The sequence below is a fragment of the Panicum virgatum genome, chromosome 8K (genome assembly GCF_016808335.1).
Source record: "Panicum virgatum strain AP13 chromosome 8K, P.virgatum_v5, whole genome shotgun sequence".
Lineage (NCBI taxonomy): Eukaryota > Viridiplantae > Streptophyta > Magnoliopsida > Poales > Poaceae > Panicum > Panicum virgatum.
Window position 1 is genome coordinate 42210028 of NC_053143.1, and position 19970 is coordinate 42229997.

General features: G+C 44.9%; 2 protein-coding genes across 2 annotated transcripts; one reads left to right on the top strand and one right to left on the bottom strand.

Moving 5' to 3' along the window:
* Window positions 1-1478: 1478 nt before the first annotated feature.
* LOC120646321 lies at window positions 1479-4446 on the bottom strand. Its single transcript, XM_039922941.1, has one exon. It carries the CDS (start codon window positions 4085-4087, stop codon window positions 1601-1603), a length of 2487 nt encoding a protein of 828 aa, XP_039778875.1. The 5' UTR covers window positions 4088-4446; the 3' UTR covers window positions 1479-1600.
* Window positions 4447-12728: 8282 nt separating this feature from the next.
* LOC120644733 (F-box only protein 7-like) lies at window positions 12729-15044 on the top strand. The gene is given in 3 exon segments (XM_039921426.1): window positions 12729-13371; window positions 13713-14182; window positions 14184-15044. Coding segments are annotated over 3 exon segments (1257 nt in total). The 5' UTR covers window positions 12729-13283; the 3' UTR covers window positions 14883-15044.
* Window positions 15045-19970: the final 4926 nt, after the last annotated feature.

The following is a 19970-nucleotide window of genomic DNA, read 5'->3' on the forward strand; positions in this document are numbered from 1 at the left end:
GCTAAATCAATAAATTTAGCTAGTCTTTTTTGGCTAATCTCTTGGAGATGCTCATGACATGCTTCGTCCTTGTTTGAGAGCCACACAAATTCGCAAAATTGCTTGAATCAAACCATAGCAAACAAGCAAACCTTATATTCAAAAAGGAATCAGGCATGGATATTGACAAAGAACACATTCCAATAGCGATGCCCAAGTTCCGGACAATGTGTACACTCAGAAACTAGTCATATCAGTTCTCATATGAAACTTCATGGGTATGGATTTAGATCGGACACGGGGCAAATCATATGAAAACACGGTCTGGGATGGCGATGGCGAGGCCCAGGGAGCACGGCATCACCAAGGACAACTGTCTGCGATCAGCGTCCTGGACGTTATCTGTGGGGATTGGCACCCTGAGACACTAGGAGTCCTAGCATTTTCAGAGCAGAACGTGTAAGTTCAGACCATGATGAACTGATTCAAACCCATGAAGATCTAGCCATGTATTAAGACCCTGGGTATTTGTAAGAATTTTCCGGGACTCTTTTCACTCATGTCTTTACAACTTCAGGGGTCAGAATCAGGCATGTTGTTGTTGCTGCTGCTGCCGCAAGGAATAGGTCCAGGCCATGTTGCTCACAGTATCTTGGTATGGATGTTGTTAGAACCTTGTTTACTATGGAAAACCATCTGAATTCAGCTTCAAGTGTCTTATGTTGATCAACTTTCTATTCATGATGCAAGGAATATTTTTCAAGAAATCAGTCCAAATCGACAAATTTGCATAATTGCATCCACACCGTCATTGTTGCCTGTGTTCATCTCCTTTCTAGCGATCGATATTTGGTTGTGCTTCTTTGGGCTCATGGGTCGTAACTAACGGGACGACCTCGGTTTGGTTAGTTGTTTACCTATCTTTCTTTCATCCATCAGTAGTTTAGTGCACTGAATGTGTTGGAGGTCAGATTCGATTTGAATTGAAAGATAGGAAAATAGCAATATCTTACGTGAATTGTGATTGATCCTTATCCATTTCATCTTTTTGTAAATTTCATATCTCCAGATTGTAGCTGAACTTGGTCTTAATAATTTAGTGCATTAAACTAGTGACACATGAAAGAAAGTCATATGAACAACCAACCAAAAAAGCATAGAAAAATATCGGTCACCAGAGAAGGAGATCAACATGAGCATCGGTAATGATATGTTTGATAATAAATTGATAATATGCGAAGCAGTAAATTTCGACTGATTTTGTGGAAAGAAATATTCTTTGACTCATGAATGTGAAATAGCAAATGGATCAAAACAGGTGACTTGGAACTGAATTCAGATGATGATACAAATAAATAACTACGGTAAATCAAGGTTCTAACAACCAACTCAACATTAAGAGAATATTGCAAACGAAATTACCTAGACTTACTTCAAAATCAACATTAAGAGAATATTTTAAACGAAATTACCTAGACTTACTTCTATAGCAAGAACAACACGCCTCATTCCAAACGCTGGAATGAACTACTGCTCTTTTTGACCCCACGAATTTTTGTAGGAATTCCGGTGGAAAAAATCACGCAAAATTCCTACAAATTCACGAGGTCCCGATGCACGGCTACGCTGTGATGGGTTCTACTCCGTTCATGGTTTGGACGAGCACCTCCTGCTCCAAAAACTCCCGGACGCCCAGCGTCGCCGGGTGCCAGTCGCCGCAGACCACCTCCAGGATGTCGATCGCCGACTGGCAGTGGTCCTCGGCGACGGTGCGCTCGCCGGCCCTCATCATCACCCTCGCCCGCGCCACCAGGAGCTCCGCCCTCGCCCGCGCGAGCTCCCGGTACACCTTGGGGTCCAGCTCCACGTACGCGCCGCCGCCGTTGCTGCTGCTCCGGCGAGGCGCGCCGCCGCCGCCGACGTACCTCTCCTCGGCCTCGAAGACGCCGTCGGTGGCCTCCCGGAGCAGCTCGAGCGCGGCGGCGCACGCCGAGTGCCCAGCCAGGCAGCGCGACGCGAGGGGCAGCACGGAGCCCGTGACGAACCGCGCCAGCTCCGGCGCCGGCAGCTCGACGCCCGCCGATGCCGCGTCGAACCTGAACACCGACAGGCACGCCGCCCACGTGTGGTCGTCAGCGGCGCTCCGCCCCTGCGCCGCGGCGGCGGCGGCGGAGACGGCGTCCACGACGGCGCGCGCGGCCCGGCCGGAGCCGGCCTTGTGGCCGAAGAGCCGGAACACGCCGTGCACGGAGACGCACCCCTCCCGCGTGCTCCGCCGCGCCACTCCCAGGCGCAGCAGCGTCGCCAGTGCTGCCTGCTCGGCGCCGCCGGCGAACGACGGCGCGCGCGACGAGGCGCAGGGTAACCTCACCGTGCGCTTGAGCCGCTTCCACGGCGTCTCGACGGCTGCGGCCGCGCGGGCGGCGTCGACGAGCATTGCCGCCGGGATCGGCGCCGGCGCGAAGAAGCTGCTGGCCTCCAGCAGCCGGAGCGCCACCTCCTCGAGCCCGCCGGCCTCCGCCTCGCGCCCCAGCAGGGCGAGGCACGCGTCCAGCAGCCGCACCAGGCCCGGGTTGTCGCGCAGCGCGGCGTCGTCCCGGGCCTCCCACGTCGGCGCCCGGTGTGGCGCTCGGCGCATCGCGGCCCGGAGCTCGGCCGGGCCGACGGCGACCTCGGAGAGCATCGCGCCGACGAGGGCGAGCCCCAGAGGCACGCCGCCCACCGTCTCCTGAATCTCCCTAAGGACAGCCGCGTCGTCCTCGCGGAGCGCGCGCGCGCCCGTCATCAGGCGCATGGCGTTGGACGCGTCGAGGCCTCCCAGCGCGAGCGTCCTGACCCCCGGCAGGCCGCCGGCGAGCCGCGTCGTGACGATGACGCGCGTGCGCCGGCAGCCACGGGGGAGGAGCTCCCCAACGACGGCGCGGCGGTCCCACCAGTCCGTCTCGCTCTCGAGGTTGTCGATGACGACGAGGTAGGGGATGTCGCGGGCGAGCTCCTTGTTGATCTTGGCGATGGCGTCGCCCTCGATGTCGTGGAGGCTCCTGGCGGCGGCCCGCCGCCCCGTCGACTGCACGAAGCTGTCGCCGACGGCGATGCCGAGGTGGTCGGCGAGCTTGAGGTAGCTCTGGCGCAGGTACCTCGCCTCGCCGTGCACCCAGAGCACCTTCTTGTACTCGTGCCGGTGCCGGTGCGCGAACTCGAGCGCCAGCTCCGTCTTGCCGGCGCCGGACGCGCCGGAGACGCAGACGACGCCGTCCAGGAAGGGCCACTCGTCGAAGACGGCGCCGCTCGGATGCATCGGCCGCTTCCCGGAGGCCTTGTCGTGGGCGCGAGCGCCGCCGCGCAGCATGGACTCGAGGTCGAGGAGCTCCTTCTCCCGGCCGACGAAGCCCGTGTTCCAGGGGAACGGGATCTCGAGGTCCGCCTCGGCGCGCCACGCCCTGACCGCCGGGGCCATGGCCCGCCGCCCCAGCCGCGCGCCGAGGATCTCGAGCACGTCGAGGACGCGGTCGCGGAGGTCGCCGACGCGCACCTCCACCGCCGGCTCCGCGCGGGCGAGGCCCTCGACGGCCTCCCTCCACTCCTCCTCCGGCCCGTCGTAGACCATCCAGAGATGGCCCCCGTACTTCTCCCACAGGTCGCCGCGCCCCGCCACGACGTCGTCGGCGACGAGGTCGCCCCTGGTGACGCCGACGAAGACCGGCACGAGCGCGCCGCGGTCCAGGAAGGCCCGGACCTCCTCGACGGCGTGGGGGTTGCGCAGCGTTTCCGGCGTGACGAGGACCACCCCGACCACGGCCGCATCCATGGCGCCCCGCGCGGCTGCGTGCGCCGGCGCGTCCCCGCACCGGCGCCGGTTGGCCGCGACGCAGGGCACGCCCAGCAGCTCGAGCTCGGCGCGCAGCCACGCCGCCATCCTCCACGCGTCGCCGCCGTGCCCGACGTAGACGTCGCACTCGCGCGCCATCGTCCTCGCCCTTGCCGCCGCCTCCTCCTCGCCGTCGGCCCCGTCGACCCCCAGGGAGGTCCACGGCGCCGCCCGCCTCCTCCTCACCTCCTCCGGGTCCCGGATGCGGACCCCGCCGGAGCTCGACGCCGCCGCCGCCATTGCCCTCCTCTCTAGCTAGCTCTCCAAGGTTTCTTGTCTGTCTCACTCGGTAAGCGCCTAGCTAGATCCGGAGCTAGATCGCGTTCCGGCGAGTCCGAGAGGGGATCGACACGACGGAGCACTCTAAATAGGCGAAATCGGGAAGGAGATGATGGGATCCAAGAAGTGGCATTGATGAAGCTCTTGCATGTCCAGCAGAAGAAAACAAGGTTTCCAACTGGAGGTGAAGCAAAGCGGGAAAGTTTTGAACTGGAAGGTGCTTTGCATGGCAGACTTTTTTAGCTATTTTTTTTGTTTGGAACGGATTAATTGCTGCCCAAAATTTTCTGACCATTTTACCCCCCCGTCATGATCATAGAGACTTGGTGAGGCCAGGGGGTTGGTGGAACTTTGAGCCGCTTATCATGGGATGGACGGCTGGGCATTGGTGATCTAGGGTGGTATCAAATTAGACGTTATTTCCACATTTTTGTTTGTTTGTTTGGTCAAAAATTTATCAATATTTATGCATAAAATTTTTTCGGGGTGCATTTATGGACGACATCTCATAGATACACTTAGTGGTGGTTATAGAGGAAGTACCTATTTATGCTTGTGAGTATGTTGGCATGCATTTATGCATGACATTCCAAAGATTATGTACTTTTAAATCCATGCTATATGTATATCTTGGGATCAAAGGGTCAAACAAATGGCCTCTAAAACAAATGACGTTATATACATATAGCATGAATTTAAAAGTATATAATCTTTGGAATGTGATGCCTAAATGCATGCCAACATACTCATCACAAGCATGAATAGGTACTTCATGTATAACCATCACTAAGTGTATCTACGAGATGTCATCCATAAATGCACCCCAAAAAATTTGCATGCATAAATATTGATAAAATTGCAGCGCCATATGCATGATTAAGCCCCTATGCTTGATCATGACTCGGATGAGGTCAACAGATTTGTGTTCAAATAGAACTCTGATTTTTATTGAGGAAAAGCCCAAAATGATTGATGGAAAATTTAAATAGTATTTCGAGCAAATGTTTTGGTGGGAGAAAATGGACCAAGTGCATACAATGAAATCTTTTAGAAGATATATAATATCTTGGTAATCTTTTGCTAGGTGCATGCAAGAGTTGCAAGCAGTGGAGGGTGTGCTTGATTAGCAACACAACAAAATACATCAATTCAAGAAGGGTAATGCACTTAAGATTTTTGTGCAAGCCTCCAAAGGCTAGGCTGAAGTATGGCTTTGGATTCTCCAGCTGGACAAGTATTTTTTTCTATTGTTTGATCTATTAACAAAATACAGCTGGACAATTAATAAAGTTTGCCATAAAGATTCTCCAAATCAATGACAGATGAAATCCAAATCTTCCCTTTGTACATTTTGTTAATAGATCAAACAAGTTACATAGTCAAGTGAAATCAACTAGCTTGTAGAAAGGCATACCTGAAATACTTATATATCAGAAGCAAGAGAATTCCATTCTCGAAATTCCAGCCCGAGATAGTTTGGATCATGGTCTTACTGAGATCATCCATACACCTTGTTAAACAACAAAAGAGTTATCTAGCTAACTTTTGCACTCTCAGATCAAGAATAAAGTACAATAAACATGAAAGTTTTAGTCATCATCCATTGAGGAGGAATTTGTTAGCAAATTAGGTTGAAAAACTTTAAATAAAATAGTAAGAATTTCTTAATGAAGGATATACACACCTTAATGCAGATAGCCGCTGGCTTACAATGTATGACTAGATGTTATAACAAAATTTAAGAACCTCCTTCTGTCTCTTTTTCTTGTGCACCGATGAATTCCATACAACCTTTAAATTCATTGTAAAAAATAAGCATATTATGCATACAAAATTTTGCTAATAACCTCAATATAATATACAAATATGCTAATAGTTCCTCTTTCTTAGTGCGTAATGGGGTCTGCAGATCAGGACAAGTAGTGGATATTTATAATTCCTCATGATTTCTACAATTCTCTCTTATGCTAGTAATTTCCTCTCATACTCTGTAGGCTTAGATCTCACAATCCTACTTTTGATTAACATAGCAGTAGATAACGCAATCCAAAACGGGGCTAGATCTAAAACTATAATTCTTCGTATATTGATTTCCAATATAGGGACATACATTACACATCTAAAATTTTGGTTAATCTGTTAAATAGAAACATATGCTAAGGCTTCCTTTTTCTCAAACCGTTACAAAACTGTAGAGGCTAACATTCCTCAAGATTTTTGCAATCCTACCGATGGTACAATCACCTCGCATAAACTTCATATGCCCACATCTCGCCATCCTACTTTTGATGAACAAAACTTTAGATCTAGCCCAATCCAAACAGGATTAGATCTAAAATCACAAATCCTGAACTACAGATTCAATCACAAAGTGGTGCGAAAAAGACAGAAATCCTGAAAGGGACTAGATCTAAAATCACAAATCATGGACTACAGATTCAATCGCAAAGGGGTGCAGAAAAGATAGAATTCATAAATACATTTTTGCGCTCCCTTGAAACTTCACCAAACATTGATCCTCACTATAGATTCATATGTCCAATAGAATCACTACTAAAATGATATAAGGGATAAAAGTAAAATCCAAGATGTTAAAAAGGGGAAGTAAATCAGGAAACAAAACCTTACATATGCGCAATCTTCCTTGTATACACGATCGATGTCTCCCTTGCTCACGCTACACCCTATCTCAGGATGGAACTAACCCTAATGTGCATAAGTCTGGCTTGCGCAGCCGCCGCCGCCGCCCCTCCCCCTCCCCCATCTCGCATCCGCTCCAACTAAGGGTTTGGGGTACAGTATATATAGCCAGCTACAGGTACACACTATGATGGGCTGAAAGTTCCTAGGTAAACATTTTCAGAAGATACATCCCTCCTTTGGTAACCCTATTCGAAGCCCAAGCCCAAGTTAGGCCCACAAGATGAATACCCATTCTCGAGGCCTTTCAACATCCCCCCTCTCTTTACACACTAACACACTCCAAATGCGCTCTACGCTCTATTTGAGTATTAATATGATAGACAATATATTCTACATATCATTTCACCATAGGCTATACTCCTTTCTTGGAGTCCTGGAAGTGTAATAGACACCTCACATGCACTATCTGTTTCTTCTAAGGACCTCATTGGGTAGATAGGAAGATTCCTTTTTAGATACATAATGGAATAATAGGTGTGTTAGTTTTACATTGTCCTATATTTTTGTAGGCTCATGCGATTTTCAATTCCCTTAGGACTGTTGTACTCTTTCATTACTCTATATTTTTTTGTCTCCAACATTATTTATTTTTCACTTAAAACATTTTCTTATTCTTACATTGTTTTCATGCAATATATATTTTCTATTCCATTGTCATTGTTACACCAACAATTGAATTGCTCAAGCTAGATATGCCATTTTATCTATAATTTAGGAACAATATTTTTTTTTGTTCTAAAGCATGACTCTTGCTCCACACATAAACATGATATGCTGGCTCTTATGCTTGGTTGGCAAATGTACAGCTTCCAAATGCTTGGGTAAACATTCAGTTGGGATTCATTGAAGAAAATATATATAGGTTAAAATAGTATACTCTCCATGATTTAAATACATGTCATTCGAGCCATCTAAACTTCTCCCAAAATACCTATTATCCAAGATCTTCTAGACATTTTCCTATTTTCTTCCTTTCTTGCCCTTGCTAAAGAAATATTAACACTGTCACAAATAAATAAAGCACCTCTCTCCAATGTAGTGTAAATGCATGAAGTGTAATATTATCATTTGATACTATTTCTTAGTTCTATGCATAACTTTAAAGTGACGTCTATTTTGAACTAGGGGTGCGGTAAATAATTATGTTTGAATTGACATTTTTGGTGAGGTTGTGAGGGGGTTTTCTTGAAACTATTAGCACAAGCACAACCACCAAGATATCGCAACAAGGTCAAGGAACGTGGAATGCTGAAAGCTGATATGCATATTTCCGGGGAACCTCACTCACGCACTTTCTACTAATTCTTGATTATGCAGAGTTCATGCCCTCATTATTCTGCCAAAAAGCTCTATGATACATGATTCTTTTTTTTTGTGACATGCCCATCTTTTTTTTTGAGCAACTCATGCATGCCCATCTTTTTTTTTTAGCAGTGCCCGTCTCCATTTGTTCTTCTGTTGCCTAGGTCACTGCTTCAGTCTGGTTCTTTAGGCCACCCCTGTTTATTCGTCAAATGAAAGTATAATTCACGGTTTTGAAATTCAAACATGTTACTCAATACAAAAAAATCTCAACGCTAGAAACCAACCTGATGAGCATATAATTAGATCAAACAGGGATTCAAGTTAGCGATGACTCCAATGAACATGTTTTCATTTATATGGTATAGCAACTCAACGCTCATGCCATGCACTCACTCCAGAATGAACTTGAGAGCCAGTTTAGCACGAAAAGAATAGAAATGAAAAATAAACGACAACAAGACATCTTTTCATTAATTTTCTTCAATGGTAATATATATGTTTTTCTAGATCATTCCCAAAATATTTTTTTGGATTTATTTAGGAGATGCTGCCGCCCCGAGCGCGCGCCACCCCGAGTGCCAGGGCATGGACCGCGTGGTTTAGGAGATCCTTGCAGTTCTTTCTCGTCTTCTACCGAAACAATTTTTTTCTCTCTTCTTCTACCGAAGCATTTTTTATCCAAACAAGCAAACTTTCAATCAGTTACAATAAATTTTTTTGCAGCTTTACTATACCAAAGTAACAGTTGGCACCCAACTGAACATCTCCGGTTCTACATCTTTTTTAATTTCTAGGGTTTCCACGCAACAAGCGTATGGAAACAGTTCCCACGCGCCAACAAATCATCAACACTCAAAAGGCACAGCTCAAGCAACAACTGCAAGGAAACATTGAAAGGGTAAAAAAGGAAAAAAAAAGATGTCAACACAACAGAGAAGGAATATACCATCAACATGAGCAGCAGGGCAGAGGGTGCATCAAAACTAAACCGAAGTCAGGAACACTGGGTTACAGATGGAGATCAGGATCACAAGCAAATTCAGTACTTGGCCACATAGCTGAGATTTGATGCATTCGACAGACACACGAACTGCTCAAAGAATTCATTCTGTACCAGAACCATCAAAGCCCGATACGACAACCAAGTTTCACAGATGTCACAGGCTCGTCCAGTACTTAGCACATAACTGAAACATATATAATAAGATATAAAACCATACATAGGTACCATACATTTATTATCCTAAGATCCATCAAAGCTTCTAATCTGCATACTGTGCATGTAATATCCTAAAACCCATAAAAGTAGCTAATTGGAAGACATAGCCGATATCATTTGAAGCAAGAAGTAGCCCAAATCACTATCGACCCCTCTTTAAATCTGAAGACGCCCACCATGCTGCAAAATAAGGGACCTGAACACCTAATTCCGTCGAACTTTCAGAAAGTCCACCACATAGTACTTCGTATCAGACCTCAAAGGTGCTCGACCAAGAACAGACCCATCACTGGTCCTACTGATGCGGCACATGCCACCACCCATTGAGATACTCAGATCAGGATCTTCAGTTAGCTGCCCCACCGACACCAGGTTCACAGTGAGCCCTGGGACGTACCACACATCAGGGAGAACGACAGTCTCAGTGTTCACGGACCCTCGGCCACACACCATCATCCCCTTGCCGTTTCCTGCTTCGATAACCTGGTTGCTCACAGGCACCAGGTTGGAGATGAGCGTCCGGTCACCTGTCATGTGGTTGGTAGCACAAGTCGCCATGAACCAATCGGCCTGACCAGCGTTCGCCGAGCTGTTGCCACCAGTGCCACTACTGTTAATAGCAGCACAAGAAGCATAACCAAGTTAGGAGTGCACGGACTATAAACCATCAAGAGGGTTGCACACTGCTAGATTAATACAAGATCATATTAGCAAGGTTGGAGCGAGGGAGTCAAGAGGATATGGAGGCAAAGGTTATTTCAAGATTAAAAATAGCAATTTAATCGCCGAGATACAATCCTGTAATTGTTCTCCAATGCAATCAATCAGATGGGGAAGAGTTTCCCCCCGTTGAACTGTCAAAATTTTTTTTAGCAATGTAAGAGTTAATGAGGTACTGATTAATTCAGAACAATGGTCACTGATGGAACAAGAAATCGATGGTGTATCTGAAATTTTAGTAAACGAAACATATGGAGGACAAGAAGTTGCTGTACATAATTGCTAGAAATTATCGAATTTTTCGCGTCTAGATCTACAGATTACATGCCCTAACACACATAATTAAGATGGAAACAGAGAACAATAGAACATCAAGAAACCCACACGAACTAGCTAGCAATCCAGAGGAAACCTACCGCCCAATCAAGAGGGCGACGCCCTCTTCCACCACCCAAACTCCTCATACTACAGACAGATTCGTAAAAAGATGACCCGCTCGAACGGAACTCCAAAATCATAACCCCAAAACCCCAATCAGGGGTGCAGGCAGACCCTCACACACGGGAACCGCGCAAACTAGTGATTTCCTATGGCAGCGCACACGGGACAGTACCTGGCCGCCGCCGGCGAGGTGGGAGACGCCATCAGGTGGGGGATCGGCGATGCGGCGCCAGCAGAGGGGAGGCGAGGACACCAAAGCCAGCAAGCCGGTTCAATGTTCGCGCCTGCGGCCTGCAAACTGGCCCACGGCCCAATAGTAATGCAGCCCTCACGCACCGGCGAAGTGGCCCACAGCCCAATGTTGTTATACTATTTGAAGTCTTTTTATATTTTTCTTAAGAAAATGTTGAGCCAATGTCTTCAAAGAAATATTGATCTATCTATTTATGATATACATAGATTAGCTAGACATATAAAAATGTGAGATTTGGATCAAGTAGTTTCATGAAAAAAAAGTTGGGGCAACAGAAAATCCATTGCGTCTATAATAAGTACTCCCTTCGTTTCAAATTATAGACCATTTGACTTTTTGACCCCAAATTTGACCACTCGTCTTATTCAAAAATTTGTGCAAAATATCACTCCTTTTGTTGTGGGTTGCTTTATCAATACAAAATTTTCAAGAATGACTTAAATTTGACAATATTTGCACAATTTTTTTTAAATAAGATGAGTGGTTAAATTTAAAATCAATAAATTCAAACGATCTACAATTTGAAATGGAGGTAGTATGGATTAACTAGACTCGTTAAAAAGGTGAGCGAGACAATAATATTGAGCCAGCAGTAATATCTAATGGATTAGCTAGTCATCAAGAAAAACTTGGACAAACGTCTTTTAAAAAATTGTTGAGCCATGTGAATAGCAACCATGCAACTACGCAAGATGAATTCAAATTAACAATTGAGAGGCTTTTACATATATATGATATTGTCTAGAGCGGCATTCATTTAGCTGGAGCCCCTTTTCTGCACATAGTAGTCTTTTTTTTTCTTTTGAGAGCAGCAAATAGTAGTCTTCTTGAGTGAATATAAGCACACACATATAAATAAATAAAAATGCCCACATAATGTTTCACAATATGTGAAATCAAACATTTTATCAATCTCTCTGGGAACTACAAACGCTTTTACAAAATAGAAAGAGAAAATTAGAGTAGGGGTCTGGATGAGAAATCACCTGTAAGAGAATTAATAAATGGAAACTTTAGGGGTTAATATGACAACCCGACAGTTTTTCTTTCACCCGCTGGCGCTAGGGGGTCGCGATCGCGACCCATCCAGATTAGCTAGACGTACAAAAAGGCGAGATTTGGATCAACTAGTTTCATGAAAAAAATGTTGGGGTAACTTGGAAAATCCATTGCGTCTATAATAAGTACTCCTTTCGGTTCAAATTATAGGCCGTTTGATTTTTTTTGACTCCAAGTTTGACCACTCGTCTTAGTCAAAAATTTGTGCAAAATATCACTTCTTTTGTTGTGGGTTGCTCTATCAATACAAGATCTTTGAGAATGACTTAAATTTGGCAATGTTTGCATAATTTTTTTTAAATAAAACGAGTGGTCAAATTTATGGTCAATAAATTCAAACGATCTACAATTTGAAACGGAGGTAGTATGGATTAACTAAACTCATTAAAAAGGTCAGCGAGAAAATAATATTGAGCCAGCAGCAATAAATAATGGATTGGCTAGTCATCGAGAAAAACTTGGACGAACGTCTTTTAAAAAATTGTTGAGCCATGTGAAAAACAACCATGCAACTACGCAAGATGAATTCAAATCAACAATTGAGAGGATTTTACATCGTATATGATATTATTGTCTAGAGCGGCATTCATTTAGCTGGAGCCCCTTTTCTGCACATAGTAGTCTTTTTTTTCGTTTTCTTTTGAGAGCAGCACATAGTAGTCTTCTTGAGTGAATATAAGCACACACATATAAATAAATAAAAATGCCCACATAATGTTTCACAATATGCGAAATCAAACATTTTATCAATCTCTCTGGGAACTACAAACGCTTTTACAAAATAGAAAGAGAAAATTAGAGTAGGGGTCTGGATGAGAAATCACCTGTAAGAGAATTAATAAATGGAAACTTTAGGGGTTAATATGACAACCCGACAGTTTTTCTTTCACCCGCTGGCGCTAGGGGGTCGCGATCGCGACCCATCCAGATTCTCCCTCCGCCGCCGCTTCTGCCCCCGGATTAGCCGCCGGCGACCGAGCCCATCGCGGCTCGCGGGCGATGCGCCTATCGTGGTGGTGTGGCTGCCCTTGCTCCTCTCCGTGCGCCTGCTGGTCAGTCAATCCTTCGCATCTCCTTGTTTGCTAGCCGAGACATGGTGGTTACTGGCGAGATCTGTGGCCTGTTTGGAGCCGGAATCAGAGTCGAGAATTCTAACCAGTTTCGCGAGAGATTCGGGCTATAATCCGATTCGTGTACGGTTCAGCGAATAGCGTTGATATTTCAGAATCGATTCGGACATGGGATGGTTGCTGATCTAATAAAAGTCCATCCTGATGGCTCCTTTCGGTGCTCATCAACCAAATAGGAGACCAGAAACCAAAATAAATCTCCTTTCAGGTGTGGCTCTCAGTTCCACGATTTCAACAGTGGGGTCTGAGTTGATGAGGATATAAAGCTTGGCAATAAAGTTTGGATTTTAATCCAGACTAGTCAGTAATTCTCTACATTGGAAGCTGATGGACAAATCGCCGGAGGTGCCGCAGGACGTCCTGCGGCGTATATTTGCTATCTTGGAGGTCCCTGACCTTGTGCGTGCAGGATCAGGGGGTGTTTAGAAACAGGGACTTCAAAAAAGTCTTAGGGACTTTTTAGTATTTAGAAGTATTAAATAAATATTAATTATAAAACTAACTGCAGAACCCTGGGGCTAAACTGCGAGACGAATCTAATGAGGTATCTTAATTTATGATTAGCGAATGGTTACTGTAGCATCACTGTAGCCAATCATCGATTAATTAGGCTCATTAGTTTCGTCTCGCGAAAAAACACTCAGCTGTCAAAAAACATTTATAAACAGATTTTATTTAATATTATAAAATAGTAAGATTTCTTTTGATGTGATAGGGACTTTTGAAAAAAAGTCCCGGAACCAAACAAACCCTCAGTCTGCTCGTCATGGCGTGCCGCCTACACCAGCCTGTGCAGCACTGGAAATTGCAGGTTGCGGCAGACACCGTACCTCCTGTACACCTCTGAATCCACCGATGCGAGGGAAGCACGTCTCTACAGCATCGCGGAGAAGAAGGCCTACACATCGACTCTCCCAGACCCGCCTATCCAAAGTAGGTATATCATTGGCTCCTCATATGGATGGATCATCACAGCTGATGAGAAGTCCGAGCTTCACCTTGTCAATCCCATCACTGGCAAGCATATCGCCTTACCATCAGTCACGACGATCGAGCAAGTGAAGCCGGTCTTCGATGACGAAGGTGCTGTGTGCAGCTATGAGTATTGGTGGTACACTGGAGAAGATGTGATTTCAGACACGCCTTCAGTTTTTCCTCCCAGCAAGCTGAGGGATTACCTGTTCTACAAGGCCTTCCTGTCTTCGGATCCGTCTACGGGAGGCTACTTAATTTGTGGTGCTCATCCACAACCCACATTCGCAGCTCTCGTTTGCAAGGGCAGGGGACGATAAGTGGACCTGGTTGCCACCACATAGTTACTATGAAGACTGCTTATTCAAGGAGGGGTTGTTGTATGTATCCACTACAATTGGAGAAATTCATACATTCAATCTTGGTGCTCCTGCAGTCACACAGACGGTATTTTTGGACAAGATGAAAGACATTTATTGCGAGAGGATTTACATTGTTCAAGGTTCAGGTGGTGAGATGCTGCAAATATGGAGGTCTGATGCAGTGCCACGTGGAGAAGACGAAGATGAAACTGATTCAGATGTAGAACTGGAATTAGACCGTGACAAAGTTGTGTTCAATACCACCGCGATAACTGTTTATGAAGTGGAGCCTGCATCAAAAAAGATTGAGAAAATAAGTAGCTTGGGTCAGAACGTGCTGTTTCTGGGGCATAATCAATCACTTTGCCTCCATGCTGAAGAATATCAACAGCTGAAGGCAAATCATGTCTACTTCACTGATGATGACTATCTCTATACTACAGGTTTCAAGAATAACCGCCGCGACATTGGTGTATTTGACTTGGAAAATAACAGCAGCGAGGAAATCACAACGCCACAGCTTTGGTCTAACTGGCCAACTCCTGTGTGGTTGATTCCAAATCCTCGAAGAAGTTTTGCAACACACAGTTAGGCACACTAGTGTTTCCTTCTGTAATCAGTTTCATGCTTCTTTCAATCTGTAACTTAATAGCATGCTGCGTGTTGGTCCATATATATGTTCATGCATGGAAGTGATTCTGATAGGTATCTTTTACCTATTTCTAAAGCAAGGATTGTTTCCTTGGTTCGTCAATCGGAGTTCTAATCGGAATCCGGTGGCCGTTTGCTGAATTAAGGGTTCGAGACCATTTAAAATTAGGGTTTGACAAGTAAAATAGTAAAAAATCTTGAAGATCCCCATAGTCTTGCTTTTGTCCTCTAAAAAGAAAGTCCAAGTATATCTAGAATAATCATCAACAATTACAAGACAATAGAGATTACCGCCAAGACTTTTGTAGGTGGTTGGCCCAAAGAGATCCATGTGTAGTAGCTCCAAGCTTCTTGATGTTGACAAATAAGCTTTCATGGGATGTGATGATGCAAATTGCTTCCCGGCTTGACAAGCACTACACAATTTGTTTTTGTCAAATGTAACATCTTTAATACCAACCACCATGCCTCGTTTGAAGGCCTTCTTGAGTTGACTCATGCCAATATGAGCAATGCGGCGATGCCAAAGCCAACCCATGGAGTTTTTGGAGAAGAGACATGTTGCCAAGCTTGCATCATTAGATGAGAAGTCAACAAGGTAGATGTTACCATGTCGAAATCCTTTGAATATTAAGCTCTTGTCCTCCTTGCTTGTCACTACAACCTCACTATCACTTACCCAAACCTACCACTTTTCCTTTTGAGTTGTCACCAAAGGTGACATGTTCATAATCGCCCACATCTTCATCTAGTGAGGTGAACATCTTTACATAGCCGGTCATGTGTTGTGTACATCCGCTATCAAGCACCCAATGCTTGCCACCGGCTTTGTAGTTCACCTACACACAAGTGAATTACTTTTGAGGTTTGGGAACCCATGCAAGTTTGGGTCCTTTGACATGAGTTACTAAAGCTTTAGGAACCCATAGTTGGCGTGGTAGCTTTCCCTTAATTTGAGTGCCAATAAACTTTGCCTTAACCTTGCCACTTTTAAGTTTGCTTAACAAGAAATGATTTTCATTGAATTGAGACTTGTAATTAGGAGGCAAGGTAGGAGGTGGACGTGTAGGAATTGGACACTCCCTTGTGTGATGCCCGGTGACTTGACAATGTTGACAATAAGAGCCAACTTCCTTGTTGAAACATGCCATGAGCTCCGGCGACTTGGGACAATTTTCCGGAGGGTTGGGAAATGATCCAAGTCCATTTGTCCCATAGTGCCTTGCATTGTGGAAGAGAATTTCTTTATGCAAGTATTCTCCTCTTGTCACATTGAACATGCATTTGCTCATGCTTTCAAGTTCTTCCTCAAGTTGTTTCTCCCTATCATGGTTAGTCTTTGAACAAGAAGGAGAAGCATGATGACAAGTAGTGGGATGAGGCAACTTCACAAGATCATCACAAGAAGTAGCTATATTGACTTTGATGACTTTTGTTTGAGTTTCTTTTAGTTCTTCATCCAAAGCATCAAAGGCAAGGTCAAGTTCTTGATACTTCATATTTAAATTAGCATAACCAAGCTTAAGCTTTTTGTTGCATGAAGTAAGTGACTTGTTAAGCACAACTACTTCCTCATATTTAACATTTAATTCATCATGCTTAACAAGTAGCTTGTCATGCTCCTCTCTAAGTTGTTTGCTAGGAACAATGCTTGTATCATGAGTTTCTATTATCTCATTGTGCCTAACAATTAACTCATTATTTGAGGCCTTAAGCTTGGCATATTCATTTTCAAGAACTTTACATTTTGATTTGTACTTCTTGATCACTTGTTGGTACTCTTCTAGGATGTTTTGCACTTCAATAGGAGATAAGCAATGTTCACTTTCATCACTAGAGGAGTCATCATTATCACTTACCTTGGAGTTACCTCTTGCCATGAAACACATGGGTGGTGGAGGTAGAGGTGCCTCATCACCATCATCTTCATCATTATGCATGGCAATCCCCACAATCTTTTTATTTGATTCTTCATCACTTGAGTCATCATTTGAGGATTCACCATCCGTGATCCATTCTCCAAGGAAAGCCTTGACCTTTTCTTTTCTTGTGAAAGACCCTTTCTTCTTGTGGTCCTTCTTCTCATGATTTTTCTTTGAAGTCTTGTATTGATTGTCACCATCTTCTTGTTTCTTGTTGAGCTTTGAAGGCTCCGGACAATCATATGAGAGATGACCATATTTGCCACAATTGTAACAAACTTTCTTGACATTGTCTTTGCTCTTCCGGGTACGAAACTTGTTTTTCTTAGGGTCATAGTTGTACCCTTTCTTGTTCAACCTTGACATCATCTTGGAGGTCTTTCTCATGAGAAGTGCTAGCTCAACATCACCATCTTCATCACTTGAATCTTCATTAGCTTCATCTTCGCTTGAGCTTGGTGATGGAACTTTGCACTTGTTCTTTTTCTTGGACTTGTGATCACCCTTAGCTTTGAGTGCAAGATCTCTCTTGTCTTGCGGTGGATCAACTTCTCCCAAGAGGAACATCTCATGAGACCGAATCTTCCCAACAACATCACTCACTTCAAGCGTTTCAAGATCCTTCTCATAGAGCAATGAGGTGACGATGTTGTACTTGGGCTTGTGTAGACAATGTAGGATCTTCCGTATGATGTCACTGTTAGACAAAGGAGAAATTTCAAGAGCATTAATGTCTTCAATAAGCACATTTAACCGAGCAAACATTTGTTCAACCAACTCATTTGGAAGCATTTTGAATTCATTAAGTTTTTCCTTAAGCACTTGATATTTTTCTTCACGAAGCTTTTTAGAACCAACATAGATAGCTTCAAGTGCTTCCCAAATTTCATGAGAGGTCTTCTTGCTATGAACACGAGCAAAGATCTCCTCACTAAGAGCATCAAATAAAGCATTCTTCGCTCTAGCACCATATTTGACTTGATCCTCATTCCACGGACCAACAATAGGTTTTTCCGTGACCGCCCAAGCGATGGGATTTATAGCCTCAAGGTAACCCGCCATGCGAGCTTTCCAATAAGCATAGTTTCTCCCATCGAGCTTGGGTGGACCACCACTTCCCCCGGCCATTCTCTAGGATTTGAAGCCTACAAATAGAGCCCTCGCTCTGATACCAATTGAAAGGATCGTGGCCCAAGAAGGGGGGGTTGAATTGGGACTTTTTCGAATTTCTAATCAGTCCTTAACCTAAACTAGTATTGCCCAATCTATAAATTCGAAACCTAATTACTAGAGCACGCTAGCAAAGGGTCCTTAGGTAGGTAAACACACTAACATGATCATATTGCCTAGATGGATGCACACTAGCAAGATCAAATCCTAAGATAAAGCTCACTCTACCAAGCAAGTTGTCCTAGTCAAACTACAAGCAAGAAAAGTAACAAAAGGATTTAAATGCTTGAAGTAAAAGTAAAGGACACGAGACAACCGGATTTTTTCCCGTGGTATCGAGGAGTTGACGCTCCCCCCTAATCCACGTTGGAGCACCCACACAAGGGTGTAGCTCCCTTGCTCCACCAAGAAGCAAGTGATCACTAAGAATGCTCTTTCTCCATCTCCGGAACGGCGAGCTTCACACCGTATACAATCTTCTTGTCTTGGGGCTCCCACAAACACCAAGAGCTCACCAAGAACCTCCCGATCACCAAGACCGGCTAGGTGCCGTCAAACACCAAGAGTAACAAGCTCCTAAGCCTTCACTTGACCTACACTCAGTTGGCCCTAGCTCAAGCACACTTGCTACACTTGCAAAGGATGGATTCTTCAAGGTTGAAGCACAAACTAAATGCTAGATCTTCTCTTGTTTGCTCAAAGCACTTTCTTTTCTTCTCAAGGGTGGCCTCAAGTATTCAGGGTGTCAAAGGCGACTGAAATGAGCCATGGGGTGCCCTTTTATAGAGTGGAAGTGGTTACATAGCCGTTGGAAGTCCACTGCAGAAAAACCGTGAGCACCGGAAGAACCGATGGGTGTCAGTTTTGAGGCGTCGGTTCAACCGGTCTCTCTGTGTCCAAATTGTAACCGTTGGGGTTCTGACACAGTGTCCAGGCTTGCTTCAATGCACCGGTGCATGCTCCGTAGGGGCGTCGGTTCAACCGGTGCTGAAGAGTTTTACACATCAATCAAAACAAGCTCTCTGGAACATAGGACTTCTAATGCACCGGTGCTTTGATTTTTGAGCGTCGGTTCAACCGGTGCTGAAGAGAGGTTGCAGTTCACCAAAACATGCTCTCTGGAACAAAGGACTTTCATTGCACCGGTGCTTTGATTCTGAACCGTCGGTTCAACCGGTGCTGAAGAGAAGTTGAAGTCCACCAGAACATGCTCTCTGGAACATAGGACTTCTAATGCACCGGTGCTTTGATTTTTGACCATCGGTTCAACCGGTGCTAGACTTGATTTCTGCCTTCATCCAGAGTAGATAGACCGACAGGGCATCGGTCCTTCCGCCAAGCATCGGATGCTCCGACGCTAGGGCGCCGGTTCAACCGGTGCTGCTGTTTTTCCTGTTTTTCAGCTGTATTGACTTGGATTTCAATGCAACTTTGATTGTTTCTTCTTCCAAGTGTTGTGTTAACTTCTATTGACTATCTTGAGCTGTTTTTAGAGCGAGTGTGCAAGATTTCTAAGGCCAACTCAAGTTTGATCAAGCTACTAACTCATGAACCCCTCTTAATAGTACGGTCAAGAACTAAAAACTATAAACCCTATCTAAATCAAGTGTCCTTCATCTCCTTGTGACACTTGAGACTAGAAAGGTCCTTAATCTTTGAAGTTGAGTCCTTGGCACGCATGATTGTTTCGAATTGAGGGGTCTCTTTTCACATTTCATATGGGACTAAATCAATCAATAATTTTTCCTTCAAAACATACGTTAGTCGCATACGGTTGTCATTAATCACCGAAACTTACCATTAACATCTATGGGCCTAGATGCACTTCAATCTCCCCCTTTTTGGTGATTGATGACAACACAAAGTAGAGATACAAGATATGAAATTGAAAGCGATAAACAAGCAGCATTACATGAAATAAAGCACATGTAGGGACA